The sequence below is a fragment of the Eschrichtius robustus genome, chromosome 1 (assembly GCF_028021215.1).
Source record: "Eschrichtius robustus isolate mEscRob2 chromosome 1, mEscRob2.pri, whole genome shotgun sequence".
Classification (NCBI taxonomy): domain Eukaryota; kingdom Metazoa; phylum Chordata; class Mammalia; order Artiodactyla; family Eschrichtiidae; genus Eschrichtius; species Eschrichtius robustus.
The window spans coordinates 2115061-2139534 of NC_090824.1; the positions used below are offsets into that span (position 1 = coordinate 2115061).

Sequence of the window (24474 nt, forward strand, 5' to 3'; positions counted from 1 at the left end):
GGGCAACTGAGCTCTTGAGCCTCAACTAGAGCCCGCATGTTGCAAACTACAGAGCCCACGTGCTCTGGAACCCATGCGCCATAACTAGAGAGAGAAAACCCACACGCCACAACTAGAGAGAAGCCCGTGCACCACAACAAAGAGCCCACGTGCCGCATCTAAGACCCGATGCAGCCAAGAATAAAATAATTAATTAATTAAAAAAAAAAAAAGAATTAAAAGCTAGAGAACAGTTCATGCCTCCGGGCTCACTCATACAGAACCGGGGCCCGACCTGGTCCCCTAACTGTGCTGGCGTTCCTTTGCAGACACACACAGTGTCACATGGGCTGGTGACAGGTTGTGTTTAGCAAAGGCAGCGGCGTGACGCGTGAGATGGGGTTATTTCTGTGAAGCCTCGTGTCCCACGCTGCTTGGTGCACGCACTCCACTCCCCGGGGACCTCCACGGACACCTGGGTTAACAGCCCACAGAGCTGATGGAGTGCACAGCGTTCGCCAGGAACCACGGCGCTCAGTGGCGCCCAGCGCTGGCTTTCCTCTTCAGCAGCACCCTCGTCCATCCGCGTGGCCCTTAAAAGCCTGGGGTGGGGTGGGGGTGGGATGATGTGCTTCCTCTGGTCTCTGGAATTTCTCCTTGGAAATCGCCTTCGGTGGCAGCAGTTTATAAGCCACGGAAGAAATCCAGCCTTTCGACTCTACTGTCACATCCCGTTTTGGAATAAAAACTGCTTGCCAAGTGGCTTTTGGTAAAATCCAGATGTCTCATCTGTCCTCAGAGGACACCTTATGCCCTGGCTCTGAAGGGCACTTGCCCGCTGCTGAGGCAGGTCCCCCCGCCCCTTCCCCGCCACGGCTCCAGGACAGAGTACAAGGAGAGCCTCATCATTTTATAGCCACATAATCCTATTTCAAACAATGCTGATTTTATAAGAACTGAAGCAGAGGGACATGAGCCACAGAAAGTTGTTCCGGAAAACCTTGGAAACAGGCTCTGCCTCCCTGGAATAAATGTAGCAAAGTCCCCCTGGGCTCTGGTGGAGGAGCCGCACCTGCTTCCGGGTCTGTGTGTGGACGCCTCCCCGGACAGCTGCACTTCACCAGGGCCGGGACCCGGGGCCTCCAATAACCAGGGCTCACTGGTCAGGTGAGGCCGTGGTGACACTGCGGCCAGCCTCCAAAACATTCCTATCAGTAGAGGCAAATTTTTCAAGTGAAAGTTTATTAATATCTTTATATTGTTCTCTTTCAAATTGGTATAATTCAAAAACACAGAAAATAGGCACACAGTGCTTGGGTTTTATTTAACATCACTTCCATGACCAAGAGCCAGCCTGGAATCCACAGTCAGGATGGAGCCACCTGGGCCACAGCGCAACAGGACCTGCGTCCTCCCAGCCTGCCCTGCACACACAGGTCTTCGAGCTCTCGTAAAACGAGCTCCTATAAGCTGCTGCTTCTCGTGGCAACTTAAGACGCTGGGCGGGTGGGTCAGGGTGGGCTCCTAGTTGATGGTCTTCTTTCGTTTCAGTCTAAGCTTGTTCCAAATCCTCTCCAGGGCCACTTTTCCCATGAAGAAGGTGATGGCAAAATTACGCCTGTACCAGTCCCTAAAGAGGAACAGGACAAGCACACATGACCGACGCTCAGGCCTCCCAACTGTCTCCTCTTCCACCCTTCCTCACCATCTCTGCCATCTCCCGCCCTCTTTAAAGCTAGACTGCCCATAACAGCCTGCCTTCCTTCCACCTGGATTTTCATCAGGCTGATGTGCCCAGTGCACCCCGACCCCGCTTTTCCCACTCCTGGAGGCTGCTGCAGCCTTCCTCAGTTTTTGCTAGAAGACACAGAAAGAGCTCTCAGAAGCCCTGGGGCCCCCAGAGCCCAGTGGCATTCTCTCAGAGACACAACTGTAGAGCGATGGGGGCGTAACCTCTCAGAAAAGGACTGGAGGCTCTGCCGGAACTCGGTGGGGACCCTCCAGGCTTTGGCACCTTAACTGCATAAGAAGCACATGACAGAAGTACTCCATCTTGAGAAGCTAACTTGTCCAAATGCCAACATCATCAAGTTTCATATCTTCTTTTTCTAGATGAGCTGAACTTTTGGGTAACCTGTGTCTCGAAAGAGATCATTCCAGAACTTCTCACACAAATACTGGGATGGAGTTACATGCTGTCATAGGCTCACTGGCCTGTGAATTACTCTACAGAACATGTCAGAGCTTGCAAATTCACCACATTGTCAGCAGCTGAATGGGCAAAACTTGGCAAGTTTCCACAACGGAAAGCACACACTCCAGACTCTCAGTGCTGAGCCCTTGGAAGCTGAAATGCCAACAAGTGCCCATGCTTTTCGTCCAAATGAGCTAATGAGGGAACGTGGAGCTGCTATTCCAGACTGGACTCAAATGGTTGACTGGATCTCAGCATAGAAGAATGGAGACTAACCAAGGGCTTAAGTGAAGTACTAGCAAGAGGTAAAAATACCAGTTTTCTGGAGCCTTTGCACGGCTAGATAGAAAACCCCTCTCCGCACGAGAACGATCCTTACATTTCTATCCACTTCAATGATGCTATAAATGGGAAGCAATGCCCTAATAAAAAAGGCTTCCAGAAAAAAGAAAACTGGTATCCCACCGAGATTAAAGTTCTTAGGTTATTAAGGAAAAGCCAGATTCCACTCCACCGATACAGACAACCTGAATTGATAAAGTGTAGTGGAAAAGACAAACTAAGCTTTTCCTGTTTCCATAAGGAAAGCAGGGGCAGGAGGTGGCGCGGGCACAGAGCGGGAGCGCTCAGGCTCCACTACTGCCCGACCCTCTCTCTACTCTGAGTGCCACACGGAAAACATCAAGCTTACCGGAGAGGAAGCAAGATGCAAACATGCTGTGTCCACACCAGAAATCAAAGGTCCAGGGAAACCTAACTAATACTGGCTTGACTGAATAACTCAGCTAGATCAGAGGGACACATGACAGCATTAGCAACAGACCCTGGACGCTGCAGGACTGGGCTTTATGCCTGAGTGTCACTCAAGAGCTCCTCCAGACTCGACGATCACCCCACTGTCTAGACCCTGCCCCACCTGCCCATCCGGCGTGGCCACTGCCCTACGAACGTCACAGCAAATCTCAAACGCCACGTCCTATCATCACACCTGGGAATACACATCACTACGTACCGTCAAAACCTTTTTTAAAAACACCTAACCACAATACCGTCCTTGCATCTGATAAAATGAACAATGACTTATCTATACAACCTAATATACAGTCACTGTTCAGTTTCCTTTGACTGACTGTCAAAAATAAATACCTTTTTTTAGGTGGTTTGTCTGTATTAGGATCCAAACAATGTCTACACACTGCATGAAGTCCCTTTTATTCTATTAGTTCCCCCTCCTTTTTTTTTTAAAATCCTAGTTACTGGTCGAAACTGGATCGTCTGTCTTGTAGAACTTCCAACTTCTGGGACTGTATCTTCAGGCTATGATTTAAGCATGGTCTGCGAACCGCTCTCTCCACAGCCCCCCGCCCCCCAACACACCCTTTTATCTTTTTCCTGTAGCCTGGTATTAGATCCGGAGGCCTGCTAGAATGCAGTTCCCTTGTTTTGGTGAGGACACCTCACTGGCCGTGCTCGGTACCTACTGCCGCACCTCACAGAGATGCATGCAGGCGGCTGCCCCACTCTGCACAGTGTGAAGAGGTACCGGGGTTCAGGTGCAATCAGCCCGACCTATCCATTATGAAGTCCCCATCAGCCTTGCTGCCCAGCGGTTTAGCAGCTGTGGGGTGATCAGGCCCAGATCTAACTCCAGCACTCCTGCGTTAGCTGTCATTCTTCTACCAAGAAAAATGCTCCTTCGTTCGGCTACCCTGGAATCCAGTCGGGGCAGGAAAGGCAGGAGAGGTGAGTGTTCTTTGGAGGCGCTCCTTCACGTATGGATTTTCAGAACAATGGGTTGGCTGCCTAGCAATACCCCGCGGTGCCTGTGAGCCACTCACTGTCATTATGATCGCAAAGATGTTAGCATATTTGATAGATTTTTAATCCACAGCCGTCACTTTCTTTGTGTGGCTGCAATGGCTCCGTCTCTGGCCTAAGGGAGCCCCTCACTGTCATTATGATCGCAAAGATGTTAGCATATTTGATAGATTTTTAATCCACAGCCGTCACTTTCTTTGTGTGGCTGCAATGGCTCCGTCTCTGGCCTACGGGAGCCCCTCGAGTCGCCTTCTGGGCTGTTCTCACATGACCCCGCTGGGCTCCGAGCTTCCTCACTTTCAAACACAAGACGTCTCGACTCCTCTTGCGCTGCTCCTGCCCCAGACTGTGCCTCTCAATGGAGTCCGGGTTCCTTTCGGTGGGAAGTGCTGTGTAGAACCCACTGTCTACGCACTAGGGGTGCAAGCTGCTTTAGGGATGCCATGCAAATAACTCTAAGCTGTCAATTTTATTTAAAATTGCGAAAACTAAGTTGATAGCAACTTCTACCTTTAATATAAACACAAATGTTAAATTCAGATAGCACCTAAACAATATGGTTGTGATATTCAAATTTTTAGGAGAAAAGTAGACACCCACCTGTTGTAATACATGTGCTTCTGAAAATTTTTACTCAAAAATTGCTTGTAAAAGTCAGCCATTTCTTCTGCATTCAATGTTGCTTTTTGACCTGAAAATTAATTTCAACTTAAACATTAAGACTTAAGGGGAAGGGTCCTACAAACAATTATTAGAGTTAACAAATGAGTTCAGCAGGATTGCAGGATACAAGATCAATATACAAATATCAACTGTATTTCTATACACTTGCAATAAACAATCTGAAAACAAAATTAAGAAAACAATTCCGTTTACAATAGCATCAAAAAGAATGAAAGACAGGATAAATTTAAGACAGGAAGTATAAGACTTACACACTAAATAAACTACAAAACATAGAAATGAAGGACCTAAATAAATGGAAAGACATCCCATGTTCATGGTTTCAAAGACCTAATACCGTTAAGGTGGCAACACTCCCCCGTAATGACATATAGATTCAAAACAAACCCTACCAAAACCCCAGCTGGCTTTTTTTTTTTTTTTTTTTTTTGCCCCAGAAATTGACAGGGAATTCCCTGGCGGTCCAGTGGTTAGGACTTGCCTTCACTGCTGGGGTCCAGGTTCAATCCCTGGTTGGGGAACTAAGATCCCACACGCTGCGTGGTGCGGCCAAAAAAAACCCAAAAAACAGAAGAAATTGGTAAGTGGATCCTAAAATTTATATAAAAATGCAAGGAAACCCGGTAGCCAAAGCAACCTTGGCAAAGAAAATCATAGTTGGAGGAGTCACACTTCTTATATTCAAAACTTACTACAAAGCTACAGTAATCAAGACAGTGTGATACCAGCAGAAGAACAGGCTTATAGATCAACAGAACAGAGCTAAACCCAAACATTTATGGGCAAGTGATTTTCGACAAGGGTGTCAAGACAATTCAATGGGGACAAATAGTCTTTTCAACAAACAATGCTTAGGACAACTCGATTATCTACATGTAAAAAAAAAAAACAAGCTGAATCCCATCTCACACCATAAACAAAAATAACCTCAAAATGAATCAAAGACCTAAATGTAAGAGGTAAAACTATACAGTTCTTGGAAGAAAACACGTGCAAATCTTCATCACCTTGAATTAGGCAATGCATTTTAGATATGACACCTAAAGCAGAGGCAAACAAAGAAAAAAACAGATAAGTTGGATTCCATCCCCCCCAAAATTTTTTTTTTATTTAATTTATTTTATTTATTTATTTTTGGCTGTGTTGGGTCTTCACTGCCACGCACAGGCTTTCTATAGTTGTGGCGAGCGGGGGCTACGCTTTGCTGTGGTGCGTGGGCTTCTCGTTGCGGTGGATTCTCTTGTTGCAGAGCACGGGCTCTAGGCGCACAGGCTTCAGTAGTTGTGGCACACGGGCTCAGTAGTTGTGGCCCACGGGCTTAGCTGCTCCACGGCACGTGGGATCTTCCCGGACCAGGGATTGAACCCATGTCCTCTGTGTTGGCAGGCAGATTCTTAACCACTGCACCACGAGGGGAGTCCGGATTTCATCAAAATTTAAAATTTTTGTGCTTCGAAGGGCACTACTGAAAAAGTGAAAAGACAACCTACAGAATGGGAGAAAATATTTGCAAATCATCCTTCTAATATGGGTCCAATATCCAGAGTATGTAAAGAACTCTTACAACTCAACAATAAAAAGAGAAATAACCCAATTAAATCCTTTAAAATAACCCAATTTTAAAGGATTTGAATAAACATTTCTCCAAAGGAGATATAAAAATGGCAAATAAGAACATGAAAAGATATTCAACTAATGACTAATGAGTCATTAAGGAAATTCAACTTAAAAAGATGATAAGGTCACTTCACACTCACTAGGATGACTACAATCAAAAAGACAAACAATAACAAGTGTTGATGAGGATATAGAGATATTGGAACTCTTACATATTGCTGGTTGGAACGTAAAATGATGCAGCCACTTTGAAAAACAGCTTGGCAGTTCCTCAGAAAGTTAAACATAGAGTTACCGTATGACCCTGCATCCCACTTACAGGTATATACGTGACTGTTCACAGCAGTGTTATTCATAATAGTCAAAAAGTGGAAACAACCCAAATGTCCATCAACTGATGGATAAACAAAATGTGGTATGTCCATATAGTGGAATATTATTCAGCCATAGAAAAGAATCTTCAATGTAGTGATACATGCTACAACATGGATGAACCCTGAAAACACACACTTAAGTGAAAGAAGGCACACATAAAACACTACATATTACAGGCAGACCTTGGAGATACTGAGGGTTTGGTCCCAGACCACTACAATGAAGCAAGTATTGCAGTAAAGTGAGTCACATGAATTTTTTGGTTTCCCAATGCACATAAAGTTATGTTCACACTATACTGAGGTCTATTAAGTGAGCAACAGCATTATGTCTGAAAAACCATACATACCTTAATTACAAAATAATGCTGTTGGAAAAATTGCGCCAATGGACTTGCTCTATACAGGGTTACCACAAACACTTAATTTGTAAAAAAACACAGTATCTTCAAAGCACAAATGAGGTATGCCTGTATATGATGACATTTATCTGGAAATGTCCAGAATAGGCAAATTCATAGAGACAGAAAGTAGACTAGTGGCTGCCAGGAGCTGGTGGGAGGAGGAAACTGGGGAGAGAGCCCTCTGGCTTAGAAGCCCCAAGCTCCAAACAGGCGTTGCACCCAGGGTCCCTGCACTTGCAGAGCACCCCCATCCAGAGAGGCCCCCGCTCTGGCTCCCCCTGGGGTTAGTCCACTCGCCAGGACTCCAGACAGAGGCCGTGTTTCCTGGCTGCAAAGCTGACGCTGACACTTCAACCGCACCAGGATTTTCGGGAGACAGAGACAGAGCTGGGAAGGTGACCCCAGGGCACATTTCTACAGAAACAGGAGGGAAAGTGGCCAACCCTGAACTCACACAGCACAAAGGCAAACGCAGACCACACAGTACAAGCGTGGCTGTCCCCCACAGAGGCAGAAGGGCCACCTCCCGGCCAGCCTGAGCAGGGGCCCACACGCCACCTGGACCCCCGCGGGCTGAGCGAAGAGCAGTCGATTCCACGCGCCCTCGCTCCTCTGACCCAGCCTCCTGCTGCTCCTCAAAACCTGCATCTGGAAGACCCTCTCGCCACCTCCCCAGAGGCCGCCCCTCCGAGGGGGCTTCCCCGAGGCCCCCGTTAAAACGCCGGCTCCTGCGCTCCCCCCGGCTTCGTCCTCCCCCGCGGTCAACAGCCCGGGAGTGCGGAGCGCGTTCTCCGAGCTGCTCGTCTGCTGGTCACCCGCCCGGCCCACGCAAGGAGCTCCGCTCCACAAAGGCGAGGCCGTGGCTCCGTCTCGCCCGCAGCTGGTCCCCAGGACTAGCCTGGGATGTGGCAGGTGTTCAGGAAATACCTGGAATCAATCAAGGGGTGGATGCTGATGGGGGAAAGAGAGGGACGACCAGCTGCCTGAGGAGGGGAGGGAAGCCGAAGGCTCCCAGGGAAGGGGACAGTCCAGCCAGGATTCCACAGGGCACAGAAGGGGAGCAGCACGGGCAGAGCAAGTGACGGGTGCGGAGAGGCAGAGACGTGGCTGAACACAGAGTGAGGGGGCGGAGGGCAGGCAGGGCTGGAGCGCGATGCGGGGCCACACACGGAGCTCTCGCTCCGGGGAGCGGGGCGCGCACGCTGGCCGAGAGCAGCGGCGTCTCCTAAGCTGCAAGCGGGTCCCGCCGGTCCTCCAGGGAGAGGCGCGTGCGCACCCTCCAGCCAGCCTCCCCTGCCTCTCACACGATGACGAGAGGAGCTGAGGAGGTGGGACGTGTCCTCCCGGCCCCGCAGGCAGTGGCTCCACGGGCCGGGGCTCCGTCCCTCGCCGGCCCTGTGGCTTCTCCGGGCTCCACGACGCGGATCACAAGAGCACACCTCATAAGGCTGCTCTGAGACAAACTGAGTCGCGGTCAGTGTGGCAGGTGGGACGGGCCTGGCACAGAGGGGCGCGCTCGTCACCGCTGCCGGCAGCACCGCAGGCGCCCCAGGGTTCTAAGGACAGGCGGGGGGTGCCACCTTCAGCTACTGGTCTAGTTTGGTGTCCTGCCCAAACATTCCCAGGTGACGCGCAGCATAAAGCAGAAGCACCGTAAACGTTTGCTGAGTAATTCAGATTCCACACCTGCCAACACTGCAATGTGATAACTGAACTTTAGTAATGCTAAGAATGACAGGCAGAACAATCTAATTTATTACACATTTACCAAAAACCGAGTGGGTGTTTCTTAAATACCAGCTGACTTAAAGTAAATCCATCCTGATGGCACCCCGCTCCAGCTGCATAAACACTTCAGCAGTAAAAGAAACTAGAGGCAAGAACCCTCCCACAGCACTGCCTGCCTTACACGAGGTTTAATCTGGGGGCAGGTAGAGTTGACGTCATGGTATTCTACTTTTCGCACTTGAGATTAAGTCAGTAATGTTCCTAGACTGCTGCAGAATATTCCAGTGAACGTCCAGTGCGCAGTGGGCCACCACAGCCTCATCTAATCTGAAATGACTGGATGTTTAGATACTTCCCACTGTTTGGCAATGAAAGACAACGCTGCAAGGAACAGAGTGAAGTCTTCCCATGTTTTCCTATAGGATGAATTCTTAGATATTCAGCGGTCGTAATTTCCCCGCTTCTTGGCATATGCGTACTTCATGCAACTAAATCCTTCTGGAAAAGGAGCTGGGAAAACATCTCCTTGAGTTCAGTAAGCATGAAACAAGGCCTAGGTGCTGTTTGTGTTTTTTTTTTTTTTTTTTTTTTATTTATTTATTTTTGGCTGCATTGGGTCTTCGCTGCTGCGCATGGGCTTTCTCTAGTTGCGGCGAGTGGGGGCCGCTCTTCCTTGCGGTGCGCGGGCTTCTCATCGCGGTGGCTTATCTCGTTGCGGAGCACGGGCTCTAGGCGCGGGGGCTTCAGTAGTTGCGGCACGCGGGCTTCAGTAGTTGCGGCACGCGGGCTCAGTAGTTGTGGCACGCAGGCTCTAGAGCTCAGGCTCAGCAGGTGTGGCGCACGGGCCCCGTTGCTCCGCGGCACGCGGGATCCTCCCGGACCAGGGCTCGAACCCGTGTCGCCTGCGATGGCAGGCGGATTGTCAACCGCTGCGCCACCGGGGGAGTCCCTGGGTGCTGTTCTTTTGTTTTTTTTTTTATAAATTTATTTGTTTATTTATTTATTTTTGGCTGCTCTGGGTCTTCGCTTCTGCGCCAGGGCCCCCTCCAGCTGCGGCGAGCGGGGGCCGCTCTTCATCGCGGCGCGCGGGCCTCTCACCGTCGCGGCCTCTCTCGTTGCGGGGCACAGGCTCCAGACGCGCAGGCTCAGCAGCTGTGGCGCACGGGCCCCGTTGCTCCGCGGCACGCGGGATCCTCCCGGACCAGGGCTCGAACCCGTGTCGCCTGCGATGGCAGGCGGATTCTCAGCCGCTGCGCCACCGGGGGAGTTCCCTGGGCGCTGTGGAATTTAGTTTGAGGAGTTTCTTTTTCTTGTAGCCACACCACTCATCTGCGGCTGTTTCGTTCTTTCCGCAGACGTGTTAAGGCTCTTCGTAAAGCCCACACGCCTCGTCATCCCCGCCACAGACGCCTGCTGCCACCCGCCGTTCGCCCTTCACGTGTTTCCCGGACGTGGACCCCTCAGCCGTCAGGTTCGCTGGGCGCTGTCTGCGGAACAGCCTCACTCCGCGAACGGAACCTGGGCAGAGCCTCAGTCCGGCCGCTTCCTTGGACCTGGAGGTATAAACTGAGAGGTGGAAAAAGCCTGCTCACAGCAAGAGAAGGCTGAAGCAGTGGGGTAGACTGGAGGCGAAAGGAGGGGAGGGAGGATGTCCTGGGTTGCCTCTAGGGCCGGCGTCTGACCGCAGGCCATGCCTGGGCCCGGCCCTCCCCTGGTCCTGTGTCTGAGCCACTTCGTGTCCCCTCAGCAAACTCTCCCTTCCAGGAGGACAGATCAAAGGGAGTCCTGCCTCATCCAGACATTGTCAGTTTTCACGTTCTTGAGTCTTTCTACCTTTACTGTCAAGCTCGGGGAATCATCACTCCTCCAGACGATGGAGGGTCACTTTTATTGTTAGACCTCCTGCAACTAGGAGCAATGCATTTACCTTTTTACTCCATAAACAACTGACGTTTAATAGTTCACTTTTTCATCTGTTTGGAATACATTTGTGTTACAGGGAGCATGAACCTGAGTTTACCTTTTTGGGTCAAAAATCATTAGTTTCTCCAACATCACTTATTAAACGAAACTCCTCTTTCCTGGGTTCTGCGAGGCCCCTGCACTCAGGTGTCACACATGCGTGCTCTGGCCCACGGGGGTGACACACCTGTCCCCCCGCCCCCATTTCCATCCCTGCAGCCTGGTAACTAACTGTTTAAGCAGCTGACAGAGCAGCACCTCCCTTCATGAGTCCTTTCCTCAACATACTCTTTCCTGTTTTCTTACCAGACTAATCTGAAATCTAATTAAGGCCCGTCTTTCAACACTCGGTAACGCCATCAGCAGGAATCCATGACACTCATGGACGACACTGGCCCGTGGGCCTCCCTGGGAACGCACTCTCCAGGTCAGGACCTAGGCCCCTCCACTTACTCACTCTGTGATTTTGGTCAAACAACTTGCCCTCGGGCTCCTCATCTACAAAATGGTAAAAGTAACAGTACCTACACTTCATTGGGTCACCATGGGAAATAAAACAGAACATACGTGCAAAGGGCACAGTCCTGAAGTCGGGGCTCTCATTCTCTGCTTCGGGATGAGAGCCTGTCCTCGCCTCGATGCCCCCGCCCCCGGCCTCAGGACGGCGCTACCTAAGAAAGTCTTCCCCTCACCCCACACTTGCCTGCTCAGCGGTCAGCCAGTTGGAGGAGGATTCAATGGGAGTGTGTAAATGGGAGATAAAACGTCTTGGCTGTACCTGTTTGTGGTTTAGCTTTGTATTAAAAAAAAAAAAAAAAAAGGAAATAAACTTGAAAATTGTCTGTCACCATAAAATTAAGACAAAAATTAAAATATTTATTGCCCCCCCCCCTAAAAAAACAACCAAAAAACAAACAAAAACTGATAGGACATAGCACCCTTTCCTGCTCACTCCTGCCCTCCCAGACCCTCAGTGGGGCCCGTGCAGCGGACAGCATACGACTGGGCCCAGCGTGGGGCTAACTCCATCCCCCCCAGACTTCTATTCTAATGAGCCCAGGCAGGGCTACCACGAGCAGGGAGGGTCACGGTGCTTTAGCCCAACACAGACCTGGCTTTGGGGGTCAACGATTTCAGATTTTCCATCAGAATGTTTTGACAGTAGACATCTGTTTAACCGACGGTACAAAATCTTATTCAGGCCTAACATCAACACCAAGAGAAAATGATTAAAGGTTATTTTGAGCACTAGATTCTCTGTCCAAAAGAAAGGACAGCACGGTAGGCAGAGGGAACTGAATGCAGTCTGCATCCCTGACACATGAAGTGCGCAGCCTGGGGAACAAGACACGAAACAGGTAAAACGGGCAGGGGCCGGGCAGGCCTCCAATCCAGAAGGAGGAGCACAGCTGTCACTCTGTCGTCACAGGAAATCTAAAAACCTAAGCTGAGTGGCAACTATCAGAACTGCATTTTGGGTAGAACAGACTGGCTACACTGCAAAGAATGGATTTAAGGCATGAGTTGCTAAACTACAGCCTGCAGGCCAAGTCTGGCCTACTAGCTGATTTTGTAAATACAGTTTTATTGGGACAAGTTCACGCCCATTAAGCCATGTGTTTTCTATGGCTGCTTTCACAGAACAACAGCAGAGCTGACCAGTTGAAGGAGAGACCCATATGGCCCAGAGAGACTAAACCATTTACTACCTAGCCCTTTACAGAAAGTCTGCTGACCCCTGATTCAAAGACTGGGGGCCAGGGAACCAATTAGGAAGATACTGCAATAGGCAGAGAATTAACAAGAGCCTGAATTAAAGCCATGTTTAAAGGAGAGGGAGTAAGGACCGCCCTGGTGGCGCAGTGGTTAAGAATCTGCCCGCCAATGCAGAGAACACGGGTTCAAGCCCTGGTCCGGGAAGATCCCACATGCCACCGAGCAACTAAGCCCGTGCGCCACGACTACTGAGCCTGCGCTCTAAAGCCGGTGAGCCACAACTAGAGGAAGCCTGTGCACAGCAACAAAGACCCAACGCAGCCAAAAATAAATAAATAAATTTATTAAAAAAAAAAAAAAAAAAAAAAAAAGGACAGGGAGTAGCAAAGGTGCTGAGAAACACCTAAGAGGTAAATCTGGTGGAGAGATGAGAGATGAAGGGGTGGGGAGGGGCTTCCAGGATGACTCTGCAGTTTCCGGCTCATGGTCAGTGGGACCATGAACTGCCTTCAGGAATCAGGGAAGAGAAGCCAGGGCAGAAGAGACAGAGGCTGCTGAAGCCATGGGACCTCGGATGTTAAGTCCAAAGGTCAGAAAGAGGTCATCGATCAGAATGACCCAAAATGACGAGAGGGCTGACCTCACCCAAAGACAGAAGAGGGAGCAGGAGGAGGACAGACGTACGTAGCACTGAGGACACCCTCAGAGCGCCTGCCCCATGGAGCCATGACCTGCTCCCTGAGCTTTCTCTACTTCAGTCAACATCCTTTGTTTTTCTTTTCTTTTTTTTTTTTTTGGCTGTGCCGAGAGGCACATGGGATCTAGTCCCCTGGCCAGGGGTGGAACCTGCGCCCCATGCAGTGGGAGTGTGGGTCTTAACCGCTGGACAGCCAGGGAGGCCTTAATACTCTGTCTTCACACCTTCTCGTATAGTTACTCAAACAAAACCAGTGTTGGCAGAAAAAGAACTCACTCACCTGATTCAGCTCTCAGTTCCAGGCCTTTGGCTTTTAGTCTTGAGTCAATAAATTTTTCTTTCTCCTAAAAGAAGACAGCTATCAGAATTCCCTTTCTTCGTCTTTCCGTTTTTCCTTGGCTAGGACACAGCTCTCAGTGCTCTGGAGAAGTCTGGGTGTGGATTTCCTGAGAAGTGGCCCATCTCAAAGCCTGTTTTAAACCATCTGAACTTAGTTAAAAGTTTCATGCTTGAAATAGGATTTGAAAATGAGATGTTTAATAAACTTTGGGAGGCACTATTTGTTTATAAATCCACAGAATAAGATAAATGCAACTCCATTTGACTTAGCCTGCCCAAATGGATAAACACGTATCGCCTAAGTCTTTCTTCTGGATTAGACTATTTATACTCCTTTCTCGTAGTTTACTGATGAGTATGCTGTTAAGAATCCTGAATTCTCAGGAAGCATGACAACACGTCCCAGACACCCATGATTTCATAAACACACACACACAAGCGTATATACATGTGGAACCTGCAGTTCTGGTTCCGGCTCTGCTACTCCCTTTACTTCCTTGAACGTCTCAAGATCTGTGATTCTGTGAACGATCAATATTGCTTCTTTACAGTTACATACTGATTTTAAAATTCTACGCATATATACACACATACAGATGTATGGCAGGGAGGCAACGCGATGCTGCCAAATAACTGAAAGGCGAAGCAGATGCTAAAGATTTAGCGCCCCCAAGTGGCCAACTGTATTATTTCTCATTCTGACCCGAAACCTAAACTTACCTTAAGAAAAGTCAAATTCTGGTTTGCCCAGAACTGTTGGTTCCATTCTTGTGTTTCTTGTCTTAATTCTCTTAACTTTTGTTCCAATGGTGATTCATTTTCAGGGATGTAAAAGCGAACAGGTCGAAGGTTCGAATATTTATCTGGGGGTCCTATCCAATCATGGCAAGATTTTCTTGGAGGGCAGAATCTTGAGACCTTTAACAAAACGCATGGGGTTACTATACAACTTAATCAATCTCTAGTATTATAAAATGAACAGTCCAGATTTATTAAAGACCCTTGTTAGCTTCCTCTTTTTAAGACTATGTGCCAGGGAATATCCAAATTAAAAGAACTATAATAAATAGCATTCACATTAATACTACACCAGACATGTTCAACAATGGTGCTGGAATAATTCAACATCCTACGGCGAAAAAAGAATGTCAACCTGTGCTTTGCATCATATACAAAAATTAACGCAAAATGGATCAAAGATGTAAAATGTAAAATCTAAAACTATAAAACTTCTAAAACACAGTAAAAATTCTACAAGCTTGGATTAGGCAAAGATTTCTTACGTACAACACCAAAAGCACAATCCACAAAATAAGAAACAGATGAACTGGACTTCACCAAGTTAAAATCTTCTGTTCTCCTAAAGACACTATTAAGAAAATGAAAAGACAAGCCACAGACTGGGAGAAAATACATGCAAATCTGTAAAAAGACTTGTTTCTAGAATGTATAAAGACTTCTCAAAACTCCGTAATAAGAAAACAGGGCTTCCCTGGTAGCGCAGTGGTTAGGAATCCGCCTGCCAATGCAGGGGACACAAGTTCGAGCCCTGGTCTGGGAAGATCCCACATGCCGCGGGGCGACTGGGCCCGTGAGCCACAACTACTGAGCCTGCGCGTCTGGAGCCTGTGCTCCGCAACAAGAGAGGCCGCGATAGTGAGAGGCCCGCGCACAGCGATGAAGAGTGGCCCCCACTCGCCTCAACTAGAGAAAGCCCTCGCACAGAAACGAAGACCCAGCACAGCCAAAAATAAATAAATAAAAATAAATTTAAAAAGAAAAAGAGAAAACAGACAACCCAATTTAAAAATGGGCAAAATATTTAAATAAAAGTTTCCAAAGAAGATATATAGATAACAAATAAAAGCACATAAAAAATGCTCAACATCATTAGTCATTAGGGAAATGCAAATCAAAACCACAATGAGAGGGCTTCCCTGGTGGCGCAGTGGTTGAGAATCTGCCTGCCAATGCAGGGGACACGGGTTCAAGCCCTGGTCTGGGAAGATCCCACATGCCACGGAGCAACTGGGCCCGTGAGCCACAATTACTGAGCCTGCGCGTCTGGAGCCTGTGCTCCGCAACAAGAGAGGCCGCGATGGTGAGAGGCCCGCGCACCGCGATGAAGAGTGGTCCCCACTTGCCGCAACTGGAGAAAGCCCTCGCACAGAAACGAAGACTCAACACAGTCATAAATAAATAAATAAATAAATAAAAAAAAAAAAAAAAAAACCACAATGAGATATCACTATACAACTATTAATATGGCTAAAAAAAAAAAATCTGCCAAAACAAGTGCTGCCAAGGACGTAAAACAATCACGTTCTTAAATATTGCTCACGGCAATGCAAAATGGTACAACCACTTGGGAAAAAAGTCAGCAGTCCATTATAAAATTAAACACACACCTAACATACAACCCAGCAACCCCTTCCCAGGTTATTTATCCAAGATGCATGAGTACACATGTTTGCACAAAAACCTGGATATGGCTGTTTAAAGTGGCTTTATGTATTAACTGCCAAAATCTGGAATTAGGGCTTCCCTGGTGGCGCAGTGGTTGAGAATCTGCCTGCCAATGCAGGGGACACGGGTTCGAGCCCTGGTCTGGGAAGATCCCACATGCCGCGGAGCAACTGGGCCCGTGAGCCACAATTACTGAGCCTGCGCGCCTGGAGCTTGTGCTCTGCAACAAGAGAGGCCGCGATAGTGAGAGGCCCGCGCACCGCGATGAAGAGTGGCCCCCGCTTGCCGCAACTAGAGAAAGCCCTCGCACAGAAACGAAGACCTAAAACAGCCAAAAATAAATAAATTAATTAATTAAAAAAAAAAAATCTGGAATTAGCCGAAATACCCTTCCACTGATGAACAGGAAAACACAGCATGGCACACACATGTGACGGACACTACTCGACAACAGAGGAGACTACAGGTAACACAGATGAATCTCAAAGGCACTATGCTGAAGAGGCCACACCAAAGAGGCTGCACACTGGATGATTCTATTCCCAAGACATCCTGGAAAAGACAGGTGCTGGGGTGGAGGAAGGGGGTGACTACAAAGGAATTTTCTGAGGTGGTGAAAGTGATCGATATCTTGAATTGTGGCGTACACGTCTGCCAGGAGTGAATTTTACTATATGTGAACTGGACTTCAATAAACCTGATATTAAAATAAAGAGATCAGCTGAGTAATCAAAAGACTAACTGTTCATTTGCCTGTTAAAAGATCAGTGTAACCATAATCCATGGGGGGAAATAATATTCAGTTTGGAAATCTCTTATACCCTATTTTTAAAAAAGCAAGCTCTACCTATAATGGAAAATGTATAACTAAATCACTTTGCTGTACACCCGAAGCTAACACAACACTGTAAATTAACTGTCCTCCAATTTTAAAAAAGCAAAAGCTCTACTGAGCACGACTTCTACCTCCGGAACATCGGAGTGCCTCCCGCCAGACCTCCCTCCAGAAACAACTAGAAAACTACTCAGCAGCGGAGAGGAGTGAGCTACTGACAGGTGGAACACGGACAGATCTCAAAACAACATACAGAGCGAAAGAGCCAGGCACCAAAGAGGACGTTCTATGTGATTCCACTTATGTGACATTCTAGAAAAAGTAATCAGATCAGTGGTAGCCCAGAGTGAGGGGTGGGGGGGATTGGAGTGATGTTCTGATCTTACTGGGGTGGTGATTGCACAGATTTACACATTTGTCACAACTCATCAAACTCGAAATGGGTGCACTCATTTTACTATATATAAATTACACCTCAATAAAAATTAAGAGTGGTAAAACTTACAAAGATAAAAAATTACTATACTGAACATAATTAACAGTTCTTTTGCATTTAGAAGGCCCTTCATTTAGGATATTTCAGTACTTCACTATCACCATTATAAGCTGCAACTTCCAAGGAACTAAAAATAGAGATGCAGGGTTTGCAAAATTTAAGATAAAGCAGCTCTTTTTCTATCAGTAAGCAGCTTACTGATAATTTCATTTGAAAAACGTAGCTTTAATAGCTAATAATTTCACAGATTAATGCAGATAACCAGGTGCAGCTGTGTGTTTTGCGATGGCTCACCTGGCAGGAGCACCATGGGAGGAAAGGAGAGGCCAGGCAGAAGCTCAGCTTGGTGCACAATCCTCAGCATTCCTCTCCCTAGTGGGGGTCTGACCATCTTCTGGTCCCTGGACTCAACCCTGGACAATTAGAGTAAAGAACCAAGCGTAGACTGAGAAAGGAAACCAAGTCACTCTTTAGGAAACACAGTCAGTTAGCTTTCGCTTTGACGGCTGCCACTAAGCACCACCAACCTACACCAAGCATCCCAAGAACTTGGCATTAACCGAAGGAGACTGCTAAATGCAGCACTACCCGTCGGCCCTCTCCTTGTCTTGGATGCTACGACCTTCCTAAATCTTCTAAATTCCCAGGCAGTCTAAAAATAGGAAGAATTTAAAACATGACAAGGATAGCAGTGGGTTTGGTCGGGAAGTGGGTTACAAAGCTTGGTGTGGCCACCTAGCGTGGATTGTTCAGACCACAGAGAACACCTGAGGAGGTTACATCAGCTCTGCCATCACCGCTCAGACTTCAGCAGGTCAAGTTATATTACAAAATATGCAGGGACATCCACTCATGCAAAAAGCTTTTCCTTACATCTGAGAACACAGAGTTACTGAGTTATAACACATTATAGCTCTGCCTTTAGGACAACACTGGCATTTATAATATTCTATTAAAAATCTGTGGCATGTTCAGCTCAGCATTAGAATGCTTACTATTTTGGGACTTCCCTGGTGGTCCAGTGGTTAAGACTCCACGCTCCCAATGCAGGGGGCCTGGGTTCAATCCCAGGTTCAATCCCTGGAACTAAGATTCCACATACCCCAACTAAGCGCCACAACCAGAGGAGCCCGAGAGCCGCAACAAAGACCCAGCGCAGCCAAAATAAATAAATAAATAAATAAAAATTTTTTAAAAAGAATGCTTACTATTTAGAAAATTATTTTGAGTCTAGAATAAGTGAATGAGCAGGAAATGCTGAAAAGTACATATGATTCCCTCAGACTCTCAAAACATTTCTAGAAAAGTATCTTTTAAAAAAAATTTCAAAATTTTAAGGACCCTTGACAGATTAGGTAAAAGAATACAGCATTTGAGTGGGGAAAAAAAAGATTGATAGAGGACTTCCCTGGTGGCGCAGTGGTTAAGAATCGGCCTGCCAAAGCAGGGGACACGGGTTCGACCCTGTTCCGGGAAGATCCCACATGCCGCGGAGCAACTAAGCCCGTGAGCCACAACTACTGAGCCTGGGCTCTAGAGCCCACGTGCCACAACTACTGAGCCCGTGCTCTAGAGCCTGTGAGCCACAACTACTGAGCCCGCGAGCCACAACTACTGAAGCCTGCACGCCTAGAGCCCGTGCTCCGCAACAAGAGAAGCCACCGAAATGAGAAGCCCGCACACCACAACAAAGAGTAGCCCCCGCTCGCTGCAACTAGAGAAAGCCCGCGTGCAGCAACGAAGACCCAACGCAGCCAAAGATCAAAAAAAAAAAAAAAAAAAAGAAGTAGGGTGAACAAGACCTACTGACCTCACCTGTTTGTCAAGGACACAAATGATTGTTTTTGTAATTAATTAATTAATTTATTTATTTATTTTTGGCTGCGTTGGGTCTCCGTTGCTGCACGCGGGCTTTCTCTAGTTGTGGCGAGCGGGGGCTACTGCGCCACCAGGGAAGTCCACAAATGATTTCTTTGATGAAATGGATAACGGCTTTCAAATACTGGAAGAACATTTTCTCAATTTGGTTTATTCACAATATGATGTCAACCAACAAGATACACTACTTCTTTTTTTTTTTTTTAACTATTTATTTATTTATTTGGCTGTGCCAGGTCTTAGTTGCGGCACACGGGATCTAGTTCCCTGACCAGGGATCGAACCCAGGCCCCTGCATTGGGAGCATGGAGTCTTAACCACTTGACCATCAGGGAAGTCCCAAGATGTACTTCTTAATTTAATCCACATTACAGTCGACCCTCAAACAATGCAGGGGTCAGGAGTGCCGACCCTCCACGCAGTCAAAAATCTGCATACAACTTTACAGTCGGCCCTCCATATCAGAGGTGCCACATCTGCAGACGGAACCAACCTGAGAGTGTACAGCACTACCGAAAAAAATCTGAGCATAAGCGGATCTGCGCAGTTCAGATACGCATTGTTCAAGGGTCAAGTGTACTAACTAACATTTTATCCTTCACTTTCCTAAGTCTGGACAATCAACAAAACAGTAAGTCAAGCCCTGATCTGGAGAATTTGCCAGTTTCCATAGTGCAATGACTCCCACCATGGACAACTTCAAGCTAGCAATGTGATGTTACTGAACGAGGAACTGGGAAGAGATGTGCAGAAATGCCATTATATGTTACTTCTGCCACATAGGTATGGTAGAAATAGATGCAAATAACCTCAGAAGCAGAGATAATTACAATCCAACTTTTAGTAAGGGAGGCAAACTCTCCCTCTGCTCTCTGAGAGTCTCTAAACGGGCCTGAGAGTCAAACTAACATAAAACAGATTAACAAAAGAAAACCATATAGATTTTTTATGTACACATGGGAGCACCCACAGGAAAATGAGGACCCCAAGAAGCAGATCGGCCCAACTGCCTATATACCAGGCTGAACAAAAAGTAGCCACTGTGGAAGAGGGACTAAAGTCTATGGGGAGACTAAAGGAAGGTGAGAGTTACTTTGCCAAGGTCCGTTTGCACAGATCTCTTTCACTCTCTGGTGATAAGAACACAGTTTTGCTCCTGATTTAGGAAGGGCAGCTTTCACGTGAGAGGTTTATCTCCTGCCTAAAGGAAGACAAGGGGGAGGTCACAGGGCCCTTCTTGCACCTGCTGTCTTTCAAGTGCTTTTAGCTCAAAATAATCTTTATGCCAAAGTGGCCTATTTCGGGGTGGCTTATTTTGTTACCCTTTAGTACTATTTATTTATTTATTTTTATTATTTTTAAAAATATTTATTTGGTTGTGCTGGCTCTTAGTTGCCGCGTGAGAGATCTGGTTCCCTGACCAGGGATCGAAGCCGGGCCCCCTGCATGGGGAGCTCGTTGCCTTAGCCACTGGACCACCAGGGAAGTCCCCAGCACAGTTTAACTAGATATGGCAATCACCGATAACTCGCAGCAGCATGTTGAGAAGATCTGAGGGAGCCGGACGCCACCACCGCCAAGAGCGTTCCTTACGTAACTGCTAATTCTTGATGAGTTCCTAGGTTTTCCAGGAAACTCTCAAAGGCTGTATAGTCAGAGAAGCAGAGCACGTTGAGTGGCTGAGTGTTCTGGAGTACGACTCACACGTGGTGGAAGAACGGGGAGGCACTGTCGCAGGTGGACACGTCAGAGCTGCAGGGGAAGTGGAAAGCCAGGCTGACCGGCTGCTGGAGAGGGACAGGGGGAGGCGGGGAGAAGCCTAGGCGTAGCTGTCACCTCTGCGTGGCCAGTTCACACTCCACACCGGACTACTACACCCTACTGACTAGTTCAGCATGGCTATTTCGTTTCTTCTTGCAGATTCAAACATCTTTATCTCTGACCATTTTTACTTTTGTCTGGTTCTTCTAAAGAGTGTCTCTCTTGGTGTCACTGGGAAGCAAAGTTGAGCCGTAAGAGGCACAGCCAGAGTGGAAAGTTCTAAATGAAGGGCCAGCAAGTCCCCAAGAAGGGACTGAACTCATCCTTCGTGTGTGACAGTGATAGGGCCCCACTAGCAGAAAGGCATCCTGATCTGCTACCTAAGACCTGAAACTGTGCTCCTCACCATCAGGGTTGAAATACACTGACTTGATACTAGACTGACTTAAAAATCCTTTTTAGAAAGTAAAGGCAGGACCGTAACACATAGATCTTTAATGTTTTATCCATCATTCTAAGAATAATATATGGTTACCACATTTTCCCTTTCTTTTAAAAAAGTTTTTAAGAAAAAAACCCTACTTTTCTGCAAATATTTCTGGACTTTTCCCACACAGCCTTTGCCTCTGTGATATTCAGATATTCTTAGAAACTGACGGTGATTCACACAAAGGGATGCAGTGAGTGGAGACAGAAAGGGAGCCAGCCTGGGTCCCCTGCTGTGAACTTCCGCTGCACGATGGGGTTCCTTCCCCTCCTCCAAGCTGGGGAGGCTGCGCAACACCCCTTGGAGACGTCAGCTCTGCCAGCAGCAAGGAGACAAAGGGGCAGGTTCCACCCTAACTGCACCTGTTTACCTGCTTTACTATCTTCCAGAACTGTACCCCATCTATTCTTACACGTTCCCTATCAAGAAATGTTAAAGAAGCCACCCCAGCTGCCCACACGTAACAAAGCAAGCTCAAAGAGGAGCTGGGGTATTCAGTTACTTTCCCATATGCATCTTTTAGTTGTTGCTTATAAACTACTTTACAGTTTATATGCGAACTCTGTGAACCAACTCCTTCAATCATCCTCAGTTTTCCACTATAATTTGAGAGACTGTATCTTCAATTATGGCAGAAATGGTCCTTCTACTCTCCCCTATAAACATATATTCTGTCTCTGTTCACCCAAGAACTGCTATTTAAAAGGGAGAAGAAGGGGCTTGGGGGAGGAAAAGAAAGAATCCCTTTGAGGTTTGAGTAATTACCATAATTTATGGTTCTTACAGCAAAAGCATACAGTGCACAGCTTCTGAGGCCTGGAGTGGCAGGGGTGTGCGTGGAAAGGCGTGCTAGACCTAACAGTTCCGCGGAGGACCACACATGTTCTTACTGGTCACACTGAGTTTTCATTACTGGGGGGTGGGGTGGTGATGAACCTTCCAGTTTTTTCTCTTTAACTGTAAACTGCCAGGCTGGGCAGCCCCACACCAGGCCTCTCCTTGTTCAGCTCTGCAGGCCCAGCCTGGCTCTCCATCCCTTCTGCCTTTCAGCAGGCTCCAGAGCTTTGCCAGCACACTCCCACCCTGGGGCCTGTCCTTCTAGAAGCCAGGATTTGGAGTTGGAGACCTTTTTCTCCAGCGCCTTCCTTCCCAGAAGTGCCTGTACACAACACAAAGCTCCTCTCTGAGTTAAAGTTTCACTGCCAGCCACTGGGGAAACCAAAGGGCAACAATGAAAGGAACAAACGTTGGCCAGATTCAGTGTTCTCGGCGTGTTTCCTGGTCTAGAGTCCTAACCCTCCTGGGATGGGAACTGAAAGCCTTTCCCTTCTGGAGGGTTGGAGCCCCCAGCCTCTCATTCTAGACGGATGCTAGACAAATCAGCACACCAAATTCAGCAGTACACAAAAGGGCCATTGCATCAGGACCAAGCTGGGTTTATACTGGGAGTGCAAGGTTGGTTTAACATCAGAAAATCAATAACCAGTGAAGTAGCCTTCTCAAAAATAAAAAAGTCAAATCCACATGAAGTCAAGGCTCTAGAGTGCAGCTGTCTGTTTACAGGAAACACACAGGTCAGAGGAACATGTTAAATTACACCATGGGAACGCAATCAGCAAAATCCAGACTGTGTGAAACTCTAAAGGATACACTCCCCTCAGCAGCCCCAGATAAATTGCTTTAAAAAAAGGAAGGGGACCAGAATCACAACTAACTGCTGAACAATCATCAACAGGGAGACACTGGAATTCACCAAAAAAGATACCCCACATCCAAAGACAAAGGAGAAGCCACAATGAGATGCTAGGAGGGGTGCAATCACAATAAAATCAAATCCCGTAAGTGCTGGGTGGGCGACTCACAAACTGGAGAACACTTATACCACAGAAGTCCACCCACTGGAGTGAAGGTTCTGAGCCCCACGTCAGGCTTCCCAACCTGGGGGTCTGGCAACAGGAGGAGGAATTCCCAGAGAATCAGACTTTCAAGGCTAGCGGGATTTGATTGCAGGACTTCGACAGGACTGGGGGAAACAGAGACTCCACTCTCGGAGGGCACACACAAAGCAGTGTGCGCATCAGGACCCAGGGGAAGGAGCAGTGACCCCAGGGGAGACTGAACCAGACCTACTTGCTGGTGTTGGTGGGGTCTCCTGCGGAGTCGGGGGTGGGTGGCTGTGGCTCACCGTGGGGACAAGGACACTGGCAGCAGAAGTTCTGGGAAGTACTCCCTGGTGTGAGCCCTCCCAGAGTCTGCCATTAGCCTCACCAAAGAGCCTGTAGCCTCCAGTGCTGGGTCGCCTCAGGCCAAACAACCAACAGGGAGGGAACCCAGACCTACCCATCAGCAAACAAGCGGATTAAAGTTTTACTGAGCTCTGCCCACCAGAGCAACAGCCAGCTCTACCCACCACCAGTCCCTCCCATCAGGAAGCTTGCACAAGCCTCTTAGATAGCCTCATCCACCAGAGGGCAGACAGCAGAAGCAAGAAAAACTACAATTCTGCAGCCTGTGGAAGGAAAACCACATTCACAGAAAGACAGACAAAATGAAAAGGCAGTGGACTTTGTACCAAATGAAGGAACAAGATAAAACCCCAGAAAAAACAACTAAACAAAGTGGAGATAGGCAACCTTCCAAAAAGAATTCAGAATAATGATCATGAAGATGATCCAGGACCTCAGAAAAAGAATGGAGGCAAAGATCGAGAAGATGCAAGAAGCGTTTAACAAAGACCTAGAAGAATTAAAGAACAAACAGCTAGAAGAATTAACAAACAGAGATAAACAATACAATAACTGAAATGAAAAATACACTAGAAAGAATCAATAGCAGAATAACTGAGGCAGAAGAACGGATAAGTGACCTGGAAGACAGAATGGTGGAATTCACTGCTGCGGAACAGAATAAAGAAAAAAGAATGAAAAGAAATGAAGACAGCCTAAGAGACCTTTGGGACAACATTAAACACAACAACATTCGCATTACAGGGGTCCCAGAAGGAGAAGAGACAGAGAAAGGACCTGAGAAAATATTTGA

The 24474-nt window shown here is 47.6% G+C and overlaps 1 protein-coding gene across 2 annotated transcripts in view; it reads right to left on the reverse strand.

Annotated features, from left to right (window-relative positions):
• Window positions 1-1278: 1278 nt before the first annotated feature.
• Window positions 1279-24474, reverse strand: part of COA8 (cytochrome c oxidase assembly factor 8) — a 32337-nt gene continuing 9141 nt past the window's right edge. Inside the window, exons 2-5 of one of the 2 annotated variants that reach the window (XM_068540013.1) lie at window positions 14233-14430; window positions 13454-13517; window positions 4592-4682; window positions 1279-1609 (exon numbers count right to left, since the gene is read on the reverse strand). In XM_068540013.1, coding sequence (XP_068396114.1) covers window positions 1504-1609; window positions 4592-4682; window positions 13454-13517; window positions 14233-14430 — 459 coding nt within the window. In that variant the 3' untranslated portion in view covers window positions 1279-1503. Of the gene's footprint in view, window positions 1610-4591; window positions 4683-9362; window positions 11554-11871; window positions 11964-13453; window positions 13518-14232; window positions 14431-24474 lie in introns of those variants that run through there. The other variant, XM_068540022.1, reaches the window with a different exon arrangement.